This window comes from Equus przewalskii, chromosome 29, assembly GCF_037783145.1.
Source record: "Equus przewalskii isolate Varuska chromosome 29, EquPr2, whole genome shotgun sequence".
Classification (NCBI taxonomy): domain Eukaryota; kingdom Metazoa; phylum Chordata; class Mammalia; order Perissodactyla; family Equidae; genus Equus; species Equus przewalskii.
The window spans coordinates 10,495,537-10,521,242 of NC_091859.1; the positions used below are offsets into that span (position 1 = coordinate 10,495,537).

The 25,706-nt window shown below is 34.9% G+C and overlaps 1 protein-coding gene across 5 annotated transcripts in view; it reads left to right on the forward strand.

The window, feature by feature from the left end:
• The window catches only part of TMTC2 (transmembrane O-mannosyltransferase targeting cadherins 2), a 390,871-nt gene that overhangs the window by 244,523 nt on the left and 120,642 nt on the right, over positions 1 to 25,706 (forward strand). For all 5 annotated transcript variants that reach the window (XR_011534794.1, XM_070600499.1, XM_070600501.1 and 2 more), the window contains 2 exons: positions 1,016 to 1,094; positions 18,205 to 18,326. Coding sequence is in view for 4 of the 5 variants with exons in the window: in XM_070600499.1 (XP_070456600.1) it covers positions 1,016 to 1,094; positions 18,205 to 18,326 (201 nt within the window). In the remaining variant the exon portion in view is untranslated. The remainder of the gene's footprint in view (positions 1 to 1,015; positions 1,095 to 18,204; positions 18,327 to 25,706) is intronic.

Below are 25,706 nucleotides of genomic sequence, written 5' to 3' on the forward strand. Positions count from 1 at the left end.
TCCAAGACACATTGTTATTGTTATCGTATATCCGGTGTTTGAGGTTAAAAAATACACTGTGCTCTGAGTATGAAGGAAGTGATTTGATGTAAATCTTACCTATTCCTTTTTATTCTTTTTAAAACAATAATAAAATGAAATTTAATTTAATATTTTTTTAATTGGGGAGAGAGGAAAAGTGATGGAGACAGGGCTTGTACAAGAAGTGGAGGTTTACCCAGCTCGTCCTCCGTGTGTCTCACTCAAAGCATGCTGACCTGGGGGCTGGCCCTGTGGCACAGCTGTCAAGTTTGCTTGCTCCGGTTTGGCAGCCTGGGGTTCGTTGGTTTGGGCCCCGGGCACGGACCTACGCACTGCTGCTCAAGCCATGCTGTGGCAGGCGTCCCACATATAAAGTAGATGAAGACGAGCACAGATGTTAGCTCAGAGCTAATCTTCCTTAAAAAAAAAAAAAAAGCATGCTGATCTGGGTTTCTTCTCCCACGTTCCATATCGCTCCTCCCTCTCTCTCCCTTTCATCCACACCCCCAGTACTCTTACACGATGGATTAAGACTGCAATACAGGATGAAGACACAACTTTTAAAGTAATTGCATTTAATAATCTCAGAGAGTGTCAGCTAGAATATTTGTTAGTTGATATTTTAGTTAGATTCTACTTTGTTGCCTGATAAAATAACTACAGATTTTAGATGACTATGGTGACTTCCAAATATGAATTTTTAAAATTTTTTATTGAATAATCTATGTGAACTGAAAAATTTATATTAAAAGAGCATTTGTAACATTCTACTCCTTGTTAAACTAAATTTTTATATGGCCTTCTTCACTGACTGGGTTCAATATTTTCATTCATTAAATTGAGGCAGTATGATATCAAAGGACAGCTCTATTATTTTCCTCTAATGAACCACTTAGAAATAGCGATGGAAGGTTTTAATTTTGGAAGGATGTTATTATTTTATTTTCAGTGAATATCCCTGTACTTTATCTATTTTTTTTGTTTCTTAAATTAGGATGCCCTGAGTGTATATAAGGAAGCAATTCAGAAAATGCCAAGGCAATTTGCCCCACAGAGCTTGTACAACATGATGGGTGAGTAAAACACTAATATTTTAATTGATATTTCAGGGATCTGTGGAGAAATTAAAACCTGTGCTTCTGTTAAATGGAATTCTAATAAATCATATCATTTATCCTCACACACACACAAAACCTCTTTCACAACTGAGTGTCACATTCAAATTTTCACAAAGCACACTTATTCTGACAAGAGCAAGTAAATGCATTAACATAGTGATTCTCAGCAAATTGGCCAGATCTCGGAACTGTTGCAAGGGGCTCCCAAACCCATTTGGGATTGACTATAGTTAGACTCTAGAGACTGAAAAAGATGAGTAAAGTATATGTAGATTTTAATGAATTTATCAAATTCATGATAATTTTTGTTATTTTCTTGATTAGAAGATCCTCAAAAGTAAGCATGCTATGATGTAGAGATTCATGATTTTGATGTTTGTACACGATGAGAGTAACTGAGCCAACTTGTATGGTTTTCATTGATCAGGCCTTGGACCTCAATAGGTTCTTTTCAGAGTAGTGTTTTAGAGTAGAAACAATAGGTGAAGAATGTAAATGTGCTACTACAATTATTCCTTTCCTACATTGAATAATTACTTAATTATCACGTTAGTCAGAAAGTACATAAACTAGGACATGGAGTTTTCTGGGTACAAGAGGTCAAGAACTAGAATTTCTAATAAAATATCTACCATTGATCCATGACTGCCTTATAGTAAGGTGTTACCCCAGCTCTTTGATGGTACACACAACTGAAAACTGCCTGTTCACGTGTGGCTCTTGGAAAAGATTCCCTAAAATTTAAGATGATTGGTTGATTGAGTAACTTTGCTGTTTGAAGATAGGGGAGAGAAGAGAACGGGTCACTTTTGTCCTAAAATCAAATATTTCTTTTTCTCCAGAACACAAATTGTGAAAAGTTTCCCTTTTCACTAAACTTGGTTAAGCTGTTGAATATTTCTAGGCTTCCCTCGTGTGTATAAAATAAATGAGACTACGTGATCCCTAGGATTATCTTATGCTTCTGTATTCTATGATTTGAGAAATTCGATACTAGCTGTACGGCTCAAGCACACATAAAAATATCCCAACCTCTCCCAAACTGGAGAATACATACCTGGCAAGGATATTACTTTCTCTTTTTTCTAAATGACAGAAAGTTTAGAAATAGTTTATAGATAGAATGAGGCACAGGTCAGTAAACAGAAAAGAATTATGATTTAGAAGAGGTTGATATATTCATTTCATGTCTCTAGGAATCCCGCCCCTAGTTCGCCTGTGCAGCAGCGAAATGATTTAATGTGCATATTAAAGAGGACACTGGAGTATTTTTTCCTTGCTGTTTCTTTTTCTCTTTGGTATAATTACTAAAAGATAAAAATCTACCTTCGTTAAATGTACTTTTGCCGTTAAACTCTTATGAATTAAAACAGTGACTTTTTCTCTCCAGCATTTTACCACAATCTGTCCACCTAGATGAAATGTGCATGTCCATAAAGTGTGTGCCTAAAGTATGTAGATTTATAGATGAATAACTTTTCTATGTCAATACTAGATGGTTATTCATGTCAAAATGAAGACGTAAAGGATCGTTTTCTCTAGCTTTGTCTTTATAGTTTTATTCTTAATGCTAATGCTTGGGAAGGCATTATTTCCAGCTTCCCTCAATTATCAAACAAGACGTCTTTCTTTAAATTAGGAAAGGACTCCTAGACCCTTGGCAACCCGTATGGCATCTTTATTATTAATAGGAGTGTGGTATTCACTCTAGCTAGTCATTTCAGAAAGTTCATTCAATTATTTTATGTAAATAAATTTGATTGAAAGTTCAGCTGGTACCTTGGGATCTGTCTCTCATATGGTTACACAGATGCTGAGCACATACAGGCAGCAAAAGATAAATGTGTCCCTGGGGTTATTGCTTAGTCCTTTGTCTTATTTTCCATTATAGAAGGAGGTAGTCGTTTTGCCCAGACTCTGAATAGCACGCTGACAATTTGCGAGGGGGAGAATCCCAATGTGATTTAAAATTCCAGATTTCTTTCATAATTATGGAGGCTGCCTTCTGTTTAATTTTACGTGAAGTTCTGTCGGCTGACCAGGTTTTGCAGTTTCAATTGTTCACGAAACTATAATTTTCTGAGAGAGAGTTCACCTCCTGATCAATTGGGTGAAATCCTCTGAGTGTTTGCTCTAACTCCTAATACATTTTGATTAGCCTCCATTTGACAAAAAAAACAATGGCCCAGGAGATAAGCTGTACTATCAGTGCATCAGTTTCATTAGTCTGTCAGCATGTGCTGATTATCCTATCAAATTTATCAACGGCCTTGAATGTGCTTTCTAATTCACACATTTACATATTATTAGTGCCCTTTAGGGATCAGTGATGGATTATAATGTCTGGCTGGATTTTGCCTGTAAGTATTCATTTTTCTCATGGCTCATTCATTTACGCCTTCATGACCACTACCCCCAAGCACTTGTGTGTATATAGACAAACATTATTTTTTTCCACCCTATTTTTATTTTATTTCGACCTTAGGAAAAATAAAGGAATATGCTTGAAAAAAAATACAATTATATTTGAATGTTATTATTAATTTAATAATTCATTGTAGTATAGTTATTTTTTTTAAAAAAATGCTCTAGTCCTGTGCCTTTTCACTTCCCTTGAACATTTTATGAAAAATTTACATTACTCTATGCTACATGCCACTAGTTGACTTATCCTGAACACCAGGTGAGTGTATTTTTCCCATTTGTGTGTTAATAGAAAATAACAAGTTTGATTAATTTACTTCCCAACTTAAACTTTTCTATATTTTATCCTAAGACTGTTAATTTTTATTCTAGTGGTTCACAAGTAAACTTATATTGTCATTCTCATTCTTCCCTTTGGTTTCATGGGACCAAGATGATTGAGTAACCACAATTGAGGAAGATCATCCCACCCAAAATTATGTGAATTATAAACACATACAAATAGTATAAAACGGATGCTAAATATTGCTCTATAAACAAAAATTAAACTTTTGCCTAAGTGGTGGTTGTAATTAGCAAGAATCAGAATATATGATATATTCAGAGACCAAATCACAAAATAACACAAAATCGTTCCTAGCCAGTTGTATGACTATTTCTCTGGGCCTTAGTTTCCTCTCGAGAGAATAAGCTGTATTAAATGGAGATTGCGTGTAGTGTGGAGTCAGATAGCCCAGGTTCAAATATGGCTTTGGCACTTACTAGCTGAGTGGTCTTGGGCAAATTATTTAACTGAAGCCTCAGTTTCTCCATCCATAAGATGGCTGTTTAAGGTCCGTTTGAGGATTGATTGAGATAATGAAGGTAAAGCACATTGGACCATATACCCAACCAGTAAGTGTTTCATAATATTACCTTCCTTTGTAACCATTATCGTTTCTGTGGGCCTTTAAGCTCCAAGAGTCAATCAATGATTGTATTCGTTGTCAGTTCTTTTCATATTTACCAATGTAAATATGGTTTCTCTATAAATAAGATTTTGTCATAGTCATGGCCTTACAGTTGCTGACATTCAGCAGGATTCTGTTAAGTTCTGTCTTGTCTAGAATTGCAGTATTTTCTCTCAAAGTTTGTTTCCCCTTGTCTCTCAGCAACTGCAGTCAAAATCCTTTTGTCATTAACTATGTTAACTAAAATGAAAACACATACTCAGTTAATACTCAGTGAACTTAATTCCATTGATAGAGCACTCCCTCTAAATTAAGATTGTCGTATTTAGGTCAGAGTTTCTTCTCCTTTTCCTGTCATGACATATTTTCCCCCTACACTTAGCCAAAATTACTCTTTATTTTGATATTCTTTACGGGCCTTTATTCAATCTCAACTTCTTTTCTTCTCAAATAATAGATGTATTTTAGAATCATAGAATGTTAGAGATGGAAGATTCATATCTTAAAAATCCTCCTAACATAATCTTTTTGTTTTACAAGATAGAAATTAGCATCCAAATAGTTGAGTTGATCTGTTTAGGATTACAGTTTGTGTTAGAACCAGAAGTGTAGTTTCCTGCCTTAAATTCAAATGCTTTCTCTCTTTAGCCCTCCTCTCTTAGTGAAACTGGCATCGCATCTTTACTATGTCAAGATAGCTTTTCTTTACCCATTTAAAAATCAGCTGTATATCATAGATATATATATATTATTCTTTGTCCAAATATATATTAAAAACCTCTTCATTTTAACTAAAAAGAATAAAATACCTACAAAATTGTGGTTTTATTACAGATGCATGAAATATGCAGGATATTAAAATATTTTTTTAATGTAGGATCATTTTTAACCACCCTCAATTTTTCTCTTTTTTATCTGTAGTTGTTTATTTCCCTTATTATGCATAGTTAAGCATTGCTCTTGAATAATCCTAAGAGATTATGGGAAACTAAATTAGGCTGTAACTTTCAATTACCTTTTATCAGTTCGAGCCCTTTTAATCCCAAAGGTCATTTTAAGCCTATTTACTCTTTAAAATAAAATTACTCAGCTTTCTCAATTGCAAAGTGATCGTTGGGTTTAATTATATAAGCAATTTAGGTCATTCCGTCTTGGTAGTATATGTTGAGAACAAGGAATAAGAGAGAATCTGGATTTACAGTCTGGTTATTGCCATCTATAATCACTATGTTTAGAATAACCTCTGTGTGCAAACTAATATTTTTTAAGTCGCAAGTGCTGAGCGTTGGGTACGGAGGTGGTGGTGTGAAACGGAAATCGTTCATAGATTTCCTGCTCTCATGGAACTTTCTAGATGATTTCACAGTTGGTCTGGAGCGCTTTAGTACCTTTCCTTAGTGAGTAAATACCTATAAATAAAATGGAAAATTCTGTTATTCTAACCTTGAGAATATGTTGTCTGTAACTATGTAGGCTGTGCTATGTTGACTGGACCAATCAAACCAAACAAACAAGAAAAATCTCAAGCTTTTTTCTTTCTAATGCGACATTAATGTCACAATTTGTGTCCATATTCATATTTTCCTGTTCTTTAAAAAATATGTGTTTACAATTACAATGGGTAACGTGCTTTTATCTTAGGGAGAGATTACATTCTTCTTGCAGAAGAATTGCGTAATAATGATTGATTGCTACTTATTGCCTTATTTGCCTTTGCTTTGGTCATACCATTTTGATTCTCTTATTCCTGATACTTCCCAGTTTGTTTGTTTTTTATACACATCCCTGTTACTTATAGAATCCCAGATCAGGATTGGAAGATTGTATTTTCCTCCATCAGCCTGCAACTAACAAATCTTTTACTGACATAGATTTGAAACTGAAAAGATGTTTTCTCCTCATATTCTCTAATAAGAAGGGAGAAATCTTTTGATTTAATTTTTGATTTTGTGAAAACAGCCCTTTGATTATGAGAGATTTCCCCAGTTTTATTGAGCTATTCAGAGAGAATGGGGAAAGAACTAATGAATAGCAATCGCAATGAATTTATTAGAGCAATATTCAGAGCAAAAAACTTCTCCAAATTTTAGAATTGTATTTTTGGGAAAGAAGCTTGTGGAATGAAAGAGTTAAGAGCCATAAATGGCTGCCGGTGTGAACTTCCTCACTATTATTTAGGTAGAAGAACTGACAAATAAGATGTCAAATGCACCTCCTGAAAACAAAATGCAAAAATTCTCCCTTGTAAATTTATCCTAACTCTACTCAAAGTACATACACTATATGCTGAGTTTACTTGGTAGAATGTAAAAGAAGTCTGTTTTTCTCTCAGCCTTTTGTTTGGCTGGTTTGTTGGCTGAAGCATTTATTTTTTTTTGGATTATTCGTGTTTGTGTGTGTGTGTGTTTGCCTCACCTTATTCCAAAATGTATTTAGAATAGAGATTTTCAGAGTAATTGATGGTTTACATGCTTAATGTTTTCTCCTCTGACTGGTGGTTCTTAAGTGGATTGCTGAAGGCATTTAGCATCCCGACTGTGAAAGAGATGGTTTTTAACTGTGTGAGATTTGAACTTCACATCTTTCAAGTGTGGAAGCATTAACACTCCAGTAGTGTTAAGCTTTTTATACCACCTGCTTCCCCTATTTTGAGTTCTGGTGATTTTCCTATGATGGCTTCCATTGGCACTCTTGAAAATCAGTGAGTCAGCCCTACAAATATGAGTATGACTGTATCTCTGGATTAGCCATTGATCAATGTACCTCCAAAAAGAATATTAACTTCTGAGTTTTAAGATAAATCTATTCATTGCAGTTTGATTTCTCCATCATCAAAAAGAACAAGAGACCAGTGCCAGGTGTGTAGTTTATCAGTCCAGAAAAGTGAAATTTGAGAGGTTTTAGAAGTTTGCTTTGTAAGCCAACAAGGTAAGGAAATCGTGAGCTTTTGGCTGTGTATCAAAAAGAAGAAATATGCAAAGTTCATGCACAAAATATATAAAATTTTCTCCTGAAAGTTCATTTCTCATTATAAAACTGCAGTACTTTAATTTTTTTTCTTTTTACCATTCACCCTTGATGTGAATCCTACATTATGTACTCTGGTTACAGATACTAATTTGCTAGGCATTAGTCTATACACTACAAACGCCAGCATCCAGTTCAGCTGCATTAAATAGGTAATATATTTTGTTTAAAGTTTCAATTAAACTCAGGACCAGAAGATATATGGTCCCTATGGGGAGTTTGAATACTTTTATGCCAATAGAAGGGTTGCCTAAGGATCATGGTAAGGTCTAGATGTCGCTTTCTTTCCTGGAAACATGATATGAGACAGTTGATTATATTTCATTGCTATTAAAACCGCATGAGGCCACCTGTTACATTAATTCATACTTTTGCCAGTTTAGTGGTAAAGGAAAAGATCGAAGCTTAAAATCTATTTTTAAATTGAGTTCTAAGGAAATGAATATACTCAAATTAATACCTAATTATATCCTTATTCTCTGATTCCCAAATAGTTTCAATATGTTCGTCTTGAAAAATCTGTTTTCTGAGGCTTCAGTGAAAATAAATGAGAAAAGGTATACATTTTACTCATTTATTGGGCAATATGCATGGAGTGAATCTTTTACTCAGTAGTAAATGCATATGTGTTGGGTTCTTAAAAATTAAAGTGATATTATGTTATAATTGGGAAATTAGTTAACTAGATTGCAAAATCTGGCATTCTTAAGAGGGTCCAATTTTGATGACATTTCGATGAAATGGACATAATCATGAGGAAGAAGAAAATCCTGTATAAAGGATAAAATTTTGAAAATCAATGTCAAGGAAAGGTTATTGTTGCATATATTTAAAATAGGCAAGTAATACAAATAAAGTTAAAAATGAAACACAACACTAATTGTATGTTTCTATGTGTGTATTTATATCTGTTTTTCCTAATACTTAGGGAAAAGTTGTTTTCTACATAAAAATCTCGTTTAACTCCCCAAATGAGCAGTTATTTAGTTTTAATTTTGTCTACACTGATAGAGGGTATTGTCATATTCAAATCGAATAAAGAATTAAAATATAGCATGCAAAGTTTTGTTCTAGAATGCGTGTCTTTTTTGTCAACATGTTAATTATGGGTATGGGGGTTTGTGAGCTCTTGTAGAATCTTATTTTCAAGTATTCATTAAAAATAGGATGAATTTTTAAATTTCTGATATACCTTAGTAATTAACATCAGTATAAAAATTTATGGCATAAAATAAATTATTCATTGCGTATTATAGAGACATATTGCTTGATCCAGGAATACATATGAAATGTATTCCTAAGAAGATACGCATAAGACTGAAAATGCTTTTATTAAACATTTCTGATATTTTCCTGCAAATATTCACATCCTGTTTCTCTAAATACTATTATTTTCATGAATTCTTTCCAGGCCAGTACAACATTTACTAATTCTTTTTTCTTTTCTCTGCTGTAAACCTTTTTTTTTTTCTTAACACAGTTTAGCACTTCCTTGCATATTTCTAGTGTTCTCTGATTATTTCAGTTATATTAAGACATTTTGTGTACTCCATTGTAATTCTCTTGAGGATAGGTATTATATTTTGCGGGAGAAGATTATCACCTCCTCCAACATACACATGAACACACACAGTCTCACTTTCTCTTTTTTGGAAAATTCTGAGCACTTAATAGGATTGGCTCCAGCGTTCATTGATAGATTATTTTTAGTGATTTATTTCCTTGAAAACATAAAGGGAGTTGGATTAGCCTGGAGAACTTCAGGATCCCCAGTTGCAAGCAGAGAAATACTGACACAGGCGCCTGGCTTTTTTCCAAGTTAAATTTTGATGGCACGTCAGATGTTTCCTGTGTATAACCTCAGACTAGAAATTAAGAACCTTTAAGTTTAACTGCTTTTTTGATGGTTATTCTTTTTCCTTGGTGAAACACTTATTCATTTTTTTCCCCTGCATTTCCTCTCTTTGCTTTAAAACTACCCTTTCAGGCTTCAAGGTTTTCCTCTTAAGTTTGATGATACAGGACTAAGTGAAGAGTTACATATTGAATGTTTTCATAACCCCCTCAGTTTAAGCCTTGGATTATATGTCCTTTTACTTCCAATGCCTTCACCCCAGTGGAAGAAGTTATAATTGTTGACGTATGTCATTAGAGACTAAGTAGCTTCTCTAATTTCTGTAATCATTTTATTTTTTCTTTGTCTTTTCCTGCTCTGTGCAGGAGCTATTGAGGATTTCTAATAAAAACTAATATATCTGAGGCAACTGGACTGTGTTATTTTTATAAAGATAAGAAAAGACTGAGGAAATTATTAGGATGGAAATACGAGAGATTCACAAAATTTGACAGCCAATAGTTACAGCAAGTTTATGGCATAAAGAAAGAAATAAAGCCAGACCCCTAATGTTTCTATGTTAATGCTACACTGTGAAGTAAAAAGTGAGAATTAAAATCGCAGCCAGTGAAACTCTTGATAGAGTAGGCTCCTGATGTCATATGTTCTGTCAGACTACAGATTCTGGAAAAAGGAATTACGTGGAAATTTCTCTTCAGTGACATTTTGGGTAAAAATGTAAATCCAAGTGGATACATAATATGGTCAATTATGTCTTAGATATTTAGCCAGAATCTTTGGAGTCAGAGGATTCTGAACTTAGATTGGAGGACAGATAAAGAGATGAAGGGTTTTAGGTCTGGCTCTACACATCTCATAGTCTAGTTTGAGATCCAGAAGATTATAATTGGTGAGGTAGGTCCAATAGGTACATAAAAAGGGGGAGGAGAGTTTGAATAAATGAAGAATTGGGTACTAAGCTTGAACAGGGAAACTCGATTTTGTAAAACTTCCCTTCTTAAATTGATTCGTAGATTATAATTCAATAGCAATAAACATTCCCAAAATAAATTTGACAAAATGGTTCCAAAGCTCTTCTGGTAGACTTGACAAGAAAATAGAGCCGAGAAAGTTTAGAGAAGAATATTGGGTGAGACCTTCTCTACTCGAAATTAAAATATTAGAGCTACAGTAATTAGAGCAGTGTTATAATGGTATAAGAAGAGAACCACAGACAAAATGGAGACTCTAGGAACAGATCAAAGTTTACATGATTTCTTGGAGATGATGACTGTAGAATTAAATAGTGGTAAGGGAAGAAAGTTCTTATAACAGTTGATCTCAGACAATTGATTAAATGTTTGGAAAGAATAAAATTAGATACTTGCATCACGGCATGTGGCAAAATGTATTTCATATAGAATAAGTAGCAAATTTTAATAATGAAACTGTATAATTAGAAGAGAATATATGTCCCTATGATTTGGAGAATAATTTTTTGTGCATGGAAGATAATGGTAAATCTACAAAGGAAAAGTCAACTTGATTTGCATATATAAAAATTAAAATATTCTGAAATGAAAATTAATTTGAAACATGTTTTGCATATCATAAGGGAAAGGTAAGTATCTTAATTGAAAAATGACTTAAAACCATTAAACAATAATCTGCAAATAAAAAATATTACTGGTAAAAATTTGTGGAAAAAAGGTGAAAGTATGTTATTTTCATTAATAATCAAAATAAAGAAAATTGAGAGCATTTTTTTCATTTCAAATGGACGTTTTAAAAAGCATTAGAATGTCATTTTGATGACAGCTTAGAAAAGTTGTTCTCCTCATATACCGCTTGTGAAAGGGAATTTGGTACAGTATTTTGATGGGCTAATTTGATAATCTGTATCCTGAACATTAAATTTTCCAATGCTTTTTAGTTCAAGAATTCCACTGCTATATATGTATTCTAAGGTAATAATAAGAGACATGAAAATAGAAGATAATCACAAAACAGGATGAGAACTGTTGAAGTAGATGCTGTACTTGCATAAAAAGTTTGGAGGAGAATTTGAATGAACAAAAAATTGAACGTGATCTTCAATGAGAAATTGAATTTTGGAAAAATCATCATATTTTTATTTAGTATAGTAGAACACTAGAAGGAACCTAAATACTTCAAACTAGCAAAATATTTTACTTATTATTTTTAACTGATTTTTTTTTCAGTATGTAAAATAAATCCTGGAAAAACACTAAAACTTTACCAGTCACTATCTATGAATGATGGAATTCATTCAATTGAATAAAAGTAAGATCTTTCAGACTTTCTACAATGAGCAGATTTGTTTATAATGAGATAGCAATTATATAAATGTTAAAAATTTTTACAAAGGAATAATTAGGACTTAATCTAGTCAATCTTGAATAGATCATCTAGAAAATCCCTGAGTATAATACTTGCTTTTTATACTAACTAGGATATCGTCAGTGGTTTGTGAAATGATTAAGTATAAATTACTAGACAGTAGTGGATCTACAAATGATTATCTATATCATTTTGGGGACTAAGGAATTATTTATTCTTAGCCCCTCATTTTGTAGATGATCAAACTAAGGCCCTGTCAAATAACTTGCTTGTCTACAACCATACAACTATTTAATGGCAAAGTAAGAATTTGGAACCCAGCCGCTAACTACTATTTTTGTATATGGTTTATACTTCAATGCTGTATCATAATTGTAAGTAATTTCAATAGGTGGATGAAACAAACCAAATTAATCAATTCTTTCATCAATTAAAATGTATTTTCTTCATTTTAAAATTATGTGGCAAAATTAGTTCCTAAGAAAAGAATTAAATGTAACATATAAAAAGGAAATGATCATAACAAGCTTGGAAATTGGTAAAGTACTTATAAAAAGAAAAATGACCAGCACATAAAAACACTAAGCATAAAAACCACTAAAATAAACCTGATATGTTAAATGGAAAATAAGCATTTGTTACAAATGGATGATTACCTTTGTGACTAGCCAAATCCTCAAACTTGGATTAAATTGGTTATGAGAGAGTGTCTGCCCTTCAGGCAGAGTATCCTAAAATTCACAGTAGGGGCAATTCGATGCTTTCACTGTGCTGGCTGCAGGAAGCCTGCTGGAAATCACGTGGGGGCATTTTATGAGTGCCTCCATTCTTCAGAGGCCAGAAAAAAATGCTATAACTTCTGTGAGGCCTTTTACAAAGATACCTTTTCTCCCCAGTGTGCTGGTATAGCAGTTTTTTACAAACATACTCCTGAAACTTTCATATTCCTCAAATTATAGGTCAATGTATGCCGCTTGGGGCCATCCACATCACATTCACTCGTGCTCTGCTGTGATGATTTTGCTCTGTGTTATTATTAACTTAATATTTTTCTTCATTCTAAACCATGATATCAATGAAATCACATTTCTTACCACAGATTAAATGAAATTTATAAATAATAATTTTGAAAAAGTTTTTGTTTTGTTTCATGTGCACCTAAAAATCAAACTTCGGAATATAACTGATAAAAATATTTCTTTGTCACTAGACCGTAAGTACCTTGAAGGCATGAATGAATGATATCTCATTAACATTTATGTTAACCACATATGCATTGTCCGTGTTGGTTAACCTTAACTGATATGCAAGATAAGTATTCAAGAATTAAAAAAAGACATTTAACAGTAAGAGTTGAGTAAGGGGTGATCACTTTTAGTACAGGGAATCACAATAGTTTTTTTAGAAAAAATAGGGAATCCGGGGGAAGGGGAAACTGGATGAAGGTAGTCAAAAGGTACAAACTTTCAGTTATAAGATAAATAAGTACTGGGGATGGAACATAGAGCATGATGACTATAGTCAACACTGCTGTATGGTGTATTTGAAAGTTGCTAAGAGAGTAGATCCTAAAAGTTCTCATCACGAGGGAAGAACTCGTTCTTCGTATTTATCTAAGACGGTGGAGGTTAACTAAACTTGATGAGGTAATCATTTCACAATACATATATGTAAGTCAAGTCATTATGCTGTACCCCTTAAGCTCATACAGTGCTGTCTGTCAGTTATATCTCAATAAAACTGAAAGAAAAAAGTAGGGAGTCTAAACTGAATCTTAATGTAGAAATATGCTATCTTGAGCAAGGCCAGGAGAAACAAAGGTAACACTGGCGAATATAGCTAGCATGTCCCACTACATGCTCTGTTCTTTAACTGCAAGTTGGAGCTGTCCAGTGACTTGAAACATGAGACTCACTGAGATCTGGACTATTACAGCATCAATAATCCAGCGTTCTTTCCTTTAAGGAGTTAGCCTTTGCCTGGGTTATTTAGACCTGGAGCTTTTTACGGAAGAAGAGTGACATTATTTGTTCTACATCTGAAACTGGTTTCTATCTGCCTGAAGCCAGCCTGGAGACATCCAAATCCCTTTTGTCTGTGAGTGAGTCGGAAATAAATCTGGGTGATGAACCTGATCGCTACATCATTGCACAGCAAATCTCCTCATTCTTATGAAAGTGCCTCTATTATGTCATTTTTTGCAGGATGAGAAGGAAAAATAGTCATCATTGCTCCTTTCCTCCTGGGTACTATAAACATTTTTTTCTATTATTATAAGTTAAGAAGAATTACAGTACCAGAGAAGATGACTTAACTTAGCCCTCCCCCCTCCCCCGACTCCTGAGCAAGGATCTTTGTTTCCTTCCTTATTGAACACACTGAACTTCCTTTTCCTGTGGTCATTTCCTTCATGAAATTTTTATGATTTTAATATTTTAATCAAGCTTGAAGAATTACATATATCTCATGCTCTCCAAAAACTGAATCCACTGATGGCACTTTTTTGTGGTTATTGTGTCCCCTCTCTGGTTATTTTTTATACTATTTGAACAGAATTGTACGGTAGAAAGAGCCAGAGAGAACTCTAATCTGAATCCTGAGTTGGGCATTTACTTGTTTTTGAACACTGAGCAAATTGATTAAGCTCAGGGAGCCACAGTCACTTCATCTGTAAAATCAGACTGATAGTAATTACAGTGTAGGGATGATAATGTAAAAGTATAAAGATAATATGCTTAAGACTTTAGTAGATATTCGGTAAATACTATGCTTTATATGGTAGGGAGTTTGTTGCAATGGAATAAGGCATGGGCTTTAGACCCAGTCAAACCTTTTAGGGTAGGACTATTAATTGTTTCCATGCAAGTCACTTTTCATTCCTGAGCCTTCTTCCTCATCCATAACATGGGTATTCTGAGCCCTACTCTGAATTAGAAATGAGAATTGTGAAGCTCCCACTTTGGCAGTGCCGGGGATATAGAAGTACTTGTTCTTGTATTGTTTATTGCCTAAATATTTATTGAGTTATCTTTTAAACACGTTTAAATTCATCCATGATCATTTTCTTGCATTTTTGCATCTTGATTTTATTACCACTTTCAGAGACTGTTTTTGTGTTAAGGTTAACCTTGGCACTAAAGTGCGTCTTATATGCTACATATTCCCCTCTTAAGAATTTAGTAGCATATGCAGCAGAAGCATTTTTAAAGGTCAGCCATGGATTATTATTGCTCTTTCTTATTCCTTTAATTCAATAGATAGGCCCAAGGCAAAGTGAAATGAACTTGGTGGCCAATGTATCACAGCTAGGAAACAGTTTTCCAGGAGAGAGAGGGTATAATTTTCACCCGAGCTGGAGAGTTGCAAAGTTTGTGATTGTTCTCTGCCAACTGATTAAAGCAACGTGCGTTGAGGTCAGGTCGTCCTGGGCTTGAATTGCAGCTTTACTACTTTCTACATTTATGATTTTGTCTATTTTATTTATCCACTCTGCTTCTCAATTTCCTCATGTGTAAAGTCCAGGTAATGACATTCCTTAATAAAAATTGAGATACATATGCAAAGCAACTCATATAGAGATTTAAAATATGTTGCATCTTGCAAACCTACTCTGCACAGTTGGTTGGTAGTGGTTGAAAGGGGGAATGTGTTGAGGTAACTTGTAGGCTAAATGAGAAAACATTCTACATGCCCAGAGGTATAGAATGAGAGGAGTGGGTGCTCACAAATCACACATTTGCTCCCTGTGGTTTGCTAGCCTAACTAATAATAAACATTCGGGGACCAGCCCCGTGGCTGAGTGGTTAAGTTTGAGCACTCCACTTCGGCGGCCCAGGGTTTCGCCAGTTCAAATCCTGGGCACAGACATGGCACTGTTCATCAAGCCATGCTGAGGCGGCATCCTACATGCCACAACTAGAGGGACCCACAACTGAAAATACACAACTATGTACCGGGGGGCTTTGGGGACAAAAAAGGAAAAATAAAATCTTAAAAAATAATAATAAACTTTCAATGAATGATTGTCATTGCCATTATTGTTATATACAATAAATAGTTACACAAAGTTTTTTCTAAGTTGTAATGAATAGTACCCAAGTAGGCTAGTTATTTATCATTTTCATATACTTGCCAGGATGCATTATTACATTATATTTCTTGTTTATAGCCCTTTGATATTTTTCCATCTCACAAGCTTTACAAATTAATAAGATGCTTATGAATTCTTACTGAAGAAAATGGGCCAGCCACTAATTATTTAGCAAATTAATAACATTTCATTTTCAAAATAGCTTTTAATAATGATAGATTTCTGACAGAAAAAAGTAGTTTACTTTCTGAAATGATTTTCAGACATCAACAACTTAAATGTAAAAAAGATTTGAATCTCCAAACCACTCTGGAATTGGAATTCTCTCACACTCTTTTCTGTACGGAAAACCTACTGTTATTATTCTAAAACTTAGTTGAATTTTTTTGATAGATGAAAAGTAGAGGCTATGTTAAATGCAATGATTGTACAACTTCTGAAAACTAATCTATGAGTACTTGAAGACCCAGAGTGTAATTTTAGGTTGATTCCAAACAGAGCTCTTAACGCAGACCCATCTTTCATCTCTAATTCTGAACTTAGTATGTGTTTTCTACTGGCTTTAGAATCCATTTTAGAGAAAATATTTGGATAAAATTTGTCATTAATTGCTTTAAAATTTTCAGTACTTTAGTGATTGTGCACTTTTTTCTGTTACATGAGTCATGTCTAGTATTGCTTTAATATGAAGCTGTTCACTTTCCCTAGGAAAAATTCCTGTTTTCTTTATTTGGAAACATTTGTTAGTTCAACAGAGCAAACAAAAAACAATTCGTCTGACGATGTTTCGATTTTTATAGAGATATTATAATAAAACCAGTAAAATTATTACAGAAACTTATGAATATTATAAAAAGTCTGTGCCTAATTTTATCATTCTATCAACTGTGAGCATTTTGTTTGTTCCATTCCAGTCTTGATCTTTGCTTCAGTGTTCCTTACATCTCGCCCTGGGCGTGCAATTTAATCTAAAGAAATTCTTCTTAAATTCAACACACTTCAGGCTTTAGGAAAAAAATAAATTCAGCTATCATTTTTATCATAGTATAGTTTAAAGATTGTTCTAAGAACTAGAAAGACATAGATGTGTGTGAGTGGATACGTACATTTTTGTACTTATTACATATTATTTGTCATCAATATTTTTTACTAACTGAATGAGCAAAGGGACTCCTAAGGTCAGGAGATTCAAATCAATTCAATTCATCAAACATTTGTGTTGACAGTGCTGTGCTAATACAAGGAGAATACATGAAAATAAAAGGAAGCTAGCTCTTCTTTTGAAGCAAGGATGTACAACCAGTGTGGGTAATGCATTTAGGAAAAGCCTCTGCTGATGCTTCTACATGAAAAAAGCTATCATAATCATGATTAGTTAAGCTCTAAAGGTCCACTTGAAAAATAATACGGGTTACCAGTCTATTGTCTGATCTCAGAAGTTGAGTAGCTTCTACATTTGCTTTGCTTATTAAACCTACAATATTTAATTTAAATGCACAAATCATCTTAAAATATAATTTTCCCATCAGGTGAATATTCTTCCATACTATAAGCATGTAAGGGAGGGGGGATGATGATAAAGCAGGCAACTCATATTCTTTTGGCTCTATTTCCAATTTCTTTTTTTCTTGCTTGGCTGTTAGTGAAATGCTATTTAGTAGGTAGAATTTGTATAACTTGAAAGTAATAACTGATGGCTGAAAGGTCTCAGACTAGCTTTGTACGAGATGCTTGGAATGCTAAATAGTTGTCATATATTCACTGGATTTTCCAAATGGAACTGGTAAAGTTTATTTGCTTATTAAAATATAAAATGCAAATAATTTCAGAAAAAACTAAAATCTAGCACCAGTGCTTAATCCAAAATATTTTAACTCCTTCAATTCATCTTACTTTCTCAGCAAGCTTGTAAACCATGAAGGGTAGGATCTTAAACTTCTTTCGTCTAGGTCCTGCCTAATGCTCTCCACTTAGTAGTTATTCTATAAATCCTTGAATTTCTAAAGTAATGAATGAATGTGAATGAAAAAGAACAAATGATTGTACATAAGAAAGAATAAACCTATCTTTAAAGAAAAAGAAAAAGAATTAGTCACAAAGGGCATATGCTTGGGAGTCACATGTTCCTACGTTAAAAATCAGAGCTTTACCATTTACTATATTTTTAACTTGAGCTATTTCACTTAATTGCTCCAAACTCAAGTTTTCTTACCTATAACATGGAAATTATGATGATGTTTGAGGAATCAAATGAGACAATGGATGAAAGTGTCTGCCGCAGCATCTGAAATTTCATGGACTATAAACATGATGATATGATTGTTGCAAATGCTGTTGGAAAGCTGTGTCCTCCGACTGAGCTTTGTGATCACTTTCCAGGTGAAGCCTACATGCGATTAAGCAAACTCCCCGAAGCAGAGCATTGGTATATGGAGTCACTGAGATCCAAGACTGACCACATCCCCGCCCATCTCACCTACGGGAAACTGCTAGCTCTAACAGTGAGTAACTACCTTCCTCACCCCTTAGAAACTGGTTCTCTCCATGCAGACTGACGTAGGTGGGGTTTGAGGTACTGGTTCTTAGCCAGTTAACTCAGATTGTTAAGACATAATGATGGTAATACCAAGTTAGAACCTTGTACAGAAAATTTGGAAAGATGTATTCCTTTGGCTGTGAGGTTTTTAGGTAAAAATGTGATATGTCATGATCCTTGATGCAGCTTAATGAAAATATGTAAATGGAGAACCCCAAATATATGATTATGTAGTGAAGTTGTCATGATATGTTCTACAAGCCAATGTTAACCCCAGATTGGCTATAGTGTAGAACTAAGTCTGATTCTTTCCAGATAGCCAGAGCTTTTTTTTTTCCCCCTTCTTCTCCCCAAAGCCCCTCAGTACATATTTGTATATTTAGTTGTGGATCCTTCTAGTTGTAGCATTTGGGACGCTGCCTCAGGATGGCTTGACGAGCGGTGCTAGGTCCACGCCCAGGATCCGAACCGGTGAAAACCTGGGACAGGGAAGTGGAGCATGCCAACTTAACCACTCGGCCACAGGGCTGGCCCCCCAGTTAGCCAGAACTTTGCATGCATGTGGATCAGTATCACGTAGAATTCATTCTAATTGGAAATCATTACCTAAGAGAAGTGGAGCCATCATTTGGCCACCCGCTATGTGACCAGACCTCTTGGAAGCGATATTTCCATCAAAGTGGTGTTAGTTTGAAGCATAAGAAATTGCTGAGATTCTGCCATTGTGACTTACAAAAATTATAATTTTATGTGTTTCAAAGTAATATTAATGTTTGTATTTTATACAACAGGGAATTGTCCAAAATATTTAAATAAATTTTCTGAACTCATCCAGCTAATAAGTAGTAGAATTAGCCTTTAGTCCTAATCTGAATCTATTATCTTAGTTCTTATTATCTTATCTATTATCTTAGTTATAACACCTAACATCTCTCCAATATTAATAAAAATAAATGAATACTAGAAAAATGTAGAGTAAATGGTCAGGAAAATGATTCCTAAGTGAATTCATAAAAAGCTATCTTATAATTATGCGAAAGTAATAGCATTTTATTTTCCACAGATGATAGTAGACTAAACACTTGAAATTAGTATGTATCCATTCTAAAAATACCTCTAAAATGCTATTAAAAAATTATGTAGTCAGACTGGGTAACCAGAAGACATCCCACTAAAAAATACCTAGCTATGTTTAATAATGTATAACACATATGCTCTTAACACCTAGCTGAGCTCAAAAAGCCGTAGGAGAATTTCCCAGGGACTAGAGAGGAAGTGGTAACTGAACACCAGAACAGTAAGTAGTCGGCTGCCCCTGCAGCTGCTTTGAGATCCTTTACCAGTTGTGGCAGCCAGTGGGAAGGGGCTTTTTGTTTGTTTTTATTCTTCCTGGAATAAGAGACAAAGCCGTGGACTAATGGAAGGCCAGGAACTAGATGCCTAAATAAAGCAAGGAAGTTGATACCCTCAGTGAAAGGTTATGTAGAAGGAGTTTGCATACTGATGCATGAAGCAGCATAAAGATTTGCCTCTCTCATCTTGGGATCTGAAGGTAGAATGAATGAAGTCTCTCTTGGGAATTTGTCACTACCAACCTCTCTTACCAGGCTTTGGGTTTTGAATTTATTTTACTAGTATGGTCAGGCAATTCCTAGGCCAAGAAATTAAATAAAAATCAGTCCACTAAAAACTTTTATTGAAGAAATTACTCAAGATATCCTTCAAAAGAAGGCAATTAAATCTAGGAGTTACTGAGTGAAGTGCACAAAGAATGGTGAACAAAGATTGCTGATCTTGTGGGTAAATCAGAAGAAAATTTATTGAATAAAATAATGAGAAGGGAGGCTAGCCTGGTGGCGTAGTGGTAAAGTTTACGCACTCTGCTTTGGCAGACCAGGATTCATGGATTCAGATCCTGGGCATGGACCTACACACTGCTCATCAAGCCATGTTCTGGTGGTATCCCACATACAAGGGGGGCTGGCCCAGTGGCACAGCAGTTAAGTTTGCATGTTCCGCTTCTCAGCAGCCTGGGGTTCGCTGGTTTGGATCCCTGGTGGGGACATGGCACTGCTTGGCAAAAGCTGTGCGGTGGTAGGCATCCCACGTATAAAGTAGAGGAAGATGGGCATGGATGTTAGCTCAGGGCCAGTCTTCCTCAGCAAAACAAGAGGAGGATTGGCAGCAGATGTTAACTCAGGGCTAATCTTCCTAAAAAAAAAAAAAAAAATAGAGGAAGATTGGCACAGATTTTAGTTCAAGGACAACCTTCCTCAAGCAAAAAGAGGAAGATTGGTAACAGATGTAAGCTCAGGGCCAATCTTCCTCACCATAATAATAATAATAATAATAATAATAATAATAAATAATAATAATAATGAGAAAGAATCCCCCAACTCCCAAGAAATTGTTAAATTGTTATCTGGAGAAACTGAATCCCTGTAGAGAAACACTTCCCATATACCTACACTTGGAGGTCCCCTATGAATGACAAGCTCCCAAACCAGCACACAAAAATGAATCTACCCAATTTAGAAAGCCCACCTTTGCCTAAGGAATGTCATTCAGCTGTTATTAACTCACTCTTAAATAACAGTGGGCAGCCAAGTTCATCCATCTGACTAGGAAAGCCTCAAACGTGAAAGATCGGAACTGAAACAAGTTATTAGGAGAAGGAAATTGGGGGAAACAGAAGAAAATTAAAGAAAAAATCCATAGAAAGAGATGTTAGCATAGCATTTCATGAAACATGATGCCATAAAAACATAAATAATGAGAAAATGAGAAAGAGCTTTTAGAAATTAAAAATATGGTGGTAAAACAATTTTCTCATGAAGGATGGGAGAATAAAGGTGAAGAAATCTTTCCATACACAAACAAAAAGACGAGGGAGTAAAAAGTGTGAAAGAAGAAATTACGAAAGGAATCAATATGGGGCCCAACAGACAGAGAATGTGAAAGGAGAGCAGTACTCAAAGTTGAAGGGTAAAAGTTGTGGTTTCTGCCATTTATAGGATCATAATATGTTGAGTTTAATCAGTTGGGAAAAAATTATTTTATAAAAATCTTTTCCATGTCGTATTCTGATAGGGTGATAAGTCATGCAGCTCCACATAAGAATAGAATTCACATGTACCTCTTGCCCTAACTACTATCTTTGAACTGTTCTTATGGAATTCATATGGAAACATTTTTAATTAGGTTGATAAATGACCGCCTTCAAAACATATTCTATACAAGTTTCAAATGCCTGATTTTCCAAAAAAACAAAAGAAAGCCGCTAATAAAAGAAAGAAATGGAAAGCTTAAATGTACTTAATTCTGAATATACTTAGATCGTGACACTCCTTTGGATATAGAAACTGTGTGTCCTTTTTTTCTTCTTTTCAAAGCCTGAATATTTTAAGTTTCCTGTATCAAAAATATGATTTTCAGGGGCTGGCCCCGTGGCCGAGTGGTTAAGTTCGCGCGCTTCCCTGTAGGCGGCCCAGTGTTTCGTTGGTTCGAATCCTGGGCGCGGACATGGCACTGCTCATCAAACCATGCTGAGGCAGCATCCCACATGCCACAACTAGAAGGACCCACAACGAAGAATATACAACTACGTACTGGGGGGCTTTGGGGAGAAAAAAGGAAAAAAATTAAATCTTTAAAAAAAATAAAAAATATGATTTTCAGGCTACTTAATTTTTTTAGAAGGCATATTTTAAAAACAAGATTTAGAAATTTTAATTTACTGAAACATATGGATGGGAAGGAAAGACTCATGTATTACAATACAAATTTTAACCTCTCCCCCCACCGACAAAACTTGTATAGTTTCTGACTTGCTGATTAGATGAAATACAAACCCGATTATGGAATGTTTAAACTCACAGTGCCAGAACCCCCACAACCAACTTTAACAGTTTCTTTTTGAATTATGAGATTTGGCAAATTTCTGATCCCAATGGATTGCCTTTGTCTAATTTTGGGTTTCTTGGCTTGGTAATATGCCATTGACTTAACGTGGAATTGGCAAGGTGGAAAATGCCACACATTTTGACTTCTGAATGTTTTAAATATAAAATATTATAACATGGAATTGGCTATTAGTCTCAAGAGAAGAGGAATAGAAATGGAGTGGTGTTTTTACTGTTTTGTCAAAACTGACCAAAGGCAAAAATGTGTGAAAATGACATGCAACTTTATTAGACTTAGACTGTAGAGTAGGATTTCGTATAAGAATTATATTTTTATGAGACAAATTAGAAAAGAATTGGTTATTGGTGCTTTTATTATAGCCAGTGGAATGATTCACTCAATACTTTTTTTGTACCGATTTTTCTTTAAGAATTTGTGTAGTATTTACGGTATTTAGAAAAGTTCAAAGGGATTTAGAGTTTCCCAGAATGCTTGACAAATTCCATAGGTCAAATCCTTTTTTATTCCTCTGCCAAAAATGTCCTTTTCCTCTCTTGCCGCTCAAATTTTATTTCCTCTGTGAAGTCTTGCCTGAATCTTTCAAGCAGTTATTTTTTCCTTTCTCTGAACTTCCACAGCACTGACCTCAGTGTCTGTATAGTAGCACTTCTCAGACTGAATGGCAGACGTAAATCTACATCTGTCTTTTGACCCTAGTCATGGGGCAGGGTCTAAATCTTATCTTCTTGTCTCTTCAGTGTATAGCATTTCAGTATCTTGGTAACTATCCCCACACCCTCTGTGCACTTCTCTTTTTAAGTTATTTAAGCACTGGGTATATAACTTTTAATATTTGTTTCCCTAGCCTGATTCTCATTTTCTCATTAATTCCTTCATTTGGTCAACACATCTATTGAGACATTACTCCATGCTAGGCATCACTCTAATTCCTAATGACACATACTGAATAAATGAATGAGAGTGGCATGATTATAGAGTGGACACAATCTTCTAAGACCCCTGAAGGGGATGTGGGCACAAGAGGGGTATACATCCCTTAAGTGCTTGTGCTTGACATATGTTATTTCATGATTTGTGTGTGTGTGTGAGCAAGATTGGCCCTGAGCTAACATCTGTTGCCAATCTTCCTCTTTTTGCTTGAGGAAGATTATCACTGAGCTAACATCTGTGCTAATCTTCCTCTATTTTATATGTGGGATGCCCCCACAGCGTGGCTTGATGAGCAGTATGTAGGTCCGCACCTGGGATCTGAACCTGTGAACCCTGGGCCGCTGAAGTGGAGTGTGCTAACTTAACCACTATGCAACTGGGCTGGCCCCTATTTCTCGAATTTTTACAATGAGTATTATTCTCTTTTTATAAATGAGGACACCGAGCTTCGAAGATTTAAGGGACATGCCCAAGAATAACTTAGCTACTAAATACTAGAATTGGATGTGACCTCAAGGTTTTCTGAGTTGAGTATCATTAATTTTCACTTTATATTAAATAATTTTAAATGTGGAGTTTTTTCTCCTTGTTAGACTTGATTGGAGATTCTGAAAGTAAGCCAGTACTTCCTCCCTCCCTTGTTTTGTAACTTATTTTTAGACATTACCTCTAAATACTAGTTTAGTTTGAGTGGTTAAACACATTTTTATTGTTAGGCGTCGTAAGTCATGAACTTAGGACTTTTATTTTCTGCTATTGGCACTTTTAGGTCCTACATTATAACTAGAATACAAATTTTCCAGGGACCCTGGGGACCAGTTCTGCTGTGGGGTCACTGGTAGCCTCCATGTTTAAATACAATTGGGCCCAGGTGACATCTCTTTAAGAAACATGGAACTTTCATACCAATGTCATATCCAATTAAAATACTAAACACGAGCTGGCTTTAAAATTTTGATTTATTCCTTGTTTGAACTTTGTTACCTCGGGCTAATGCCATGAATTTAAAATTGGGCATGTATTAAGAAAGAAAGGAAGAATAACATTTCCATTATCATGGTATTTCAGATGATTATGTAGTCGTTCCAAAGCTGTGTGTGTTCTCTGGTTGTGTGCACATGCTTACTTTGATTTTTTTGGGTCTTCCTCTTTTTATTTGTCCTGTTCAATTTAGTTAAGCCAAATATTTTGCAGTTTTTGTGAGCCAGTAAAATTAATATTGACTTAAATTGTAGTAGAAGCTACTTGGCTGTTAGCTTATTTTCCAGATTTAGGTTAGTAAGAGAGAAGGAAGGATATGAGAAACTCTGACAGTAATTCTTGATACAGAAAACCTTTATTTTGGCTACTGCATGGAAGCACTGAGCCAGATTTCTGTGTCTAGCCAAAGTTAATTGGGCTACATAAAACTCCAGTTGTGAAAGTACTTGGGTTCTATAGAAAATTTCCATACCCCAGGCTAACACGGTGTCGGTGAAGTCTATCTGGAAGCCTAGTGCTATGTGTGTTTCCTTGGGTCTTTTGCAATAATTATAATAGTTTTATGGCGGAGATTAGTTTTTCACTTGGTTCTCGGTAGAATAAAGTTCTTCCCATTTTGCGTGTTAATTTTTATTTGGGTTGCTTTGTTATGTTATAACCACTGGATAGCCATGTTTAGATTGGTGGGAGAGGGGAACAAAAACTAATTTTTCCTGTGACTCTGACTGAATGATTATTATGGATATGTCCGACTGAAGTTCCAAAATTTATTCTGTGAAACGAGAAGGCATAATATCACATTTATCATGCTACTGAAATATTGGATGAAATATAGGAGCATGTTTAATTCAGTACAGTATTCAGCTAAGCATTTCATATGAAGTTGTCTCGTCTAAACTTTAGGATTTAGCATTCTGAAATAACATAGTTACCATTGTATTACTTTTACCCTGAAGCATAGTGAATCTGATAGTTCACTTCTTAGAAACCACCGTCTCACTCCAAGATACTCCTTTTGTTATCTAGAATAGATCTTATAGTTTACTTGCTGCCACTAAGTGACACAGAAATCCAAATATCTCCAAAATATCCCAGACTTTTATACTGCTCTTTCATATAATTTAGTAAAAGTTGTTGTTAGAGATATTTTCCGTTGCCAGATATTCTCACAAATAACAAAAATTAAAATACTCAAATTCCCAGCATTTAACATCACATGAAATAATTCTAGCTGCTTTATATCTGCATATACATGCTGCTGTGTTTGAAAAGAAATGTTGGCTTTTTATTAGCAATAAATAAAATTATATTGCTTTGAAACAAACTTGCCTTTTATTGTTATTATTTTGGTTGTTTGGCTTTTGTGCTTGGTCTGTCATGACCGTTTAGTGCAATCTGAACAGCCCAGCAGGCTCAGGCCCCATAATCCCCGTCCCCGATATCCCACGTTATCGGAGGGATGGAGATGGAGAAGCGGCGAGCTTCTTAAGTATAGCTTGGCTTTCCTGCA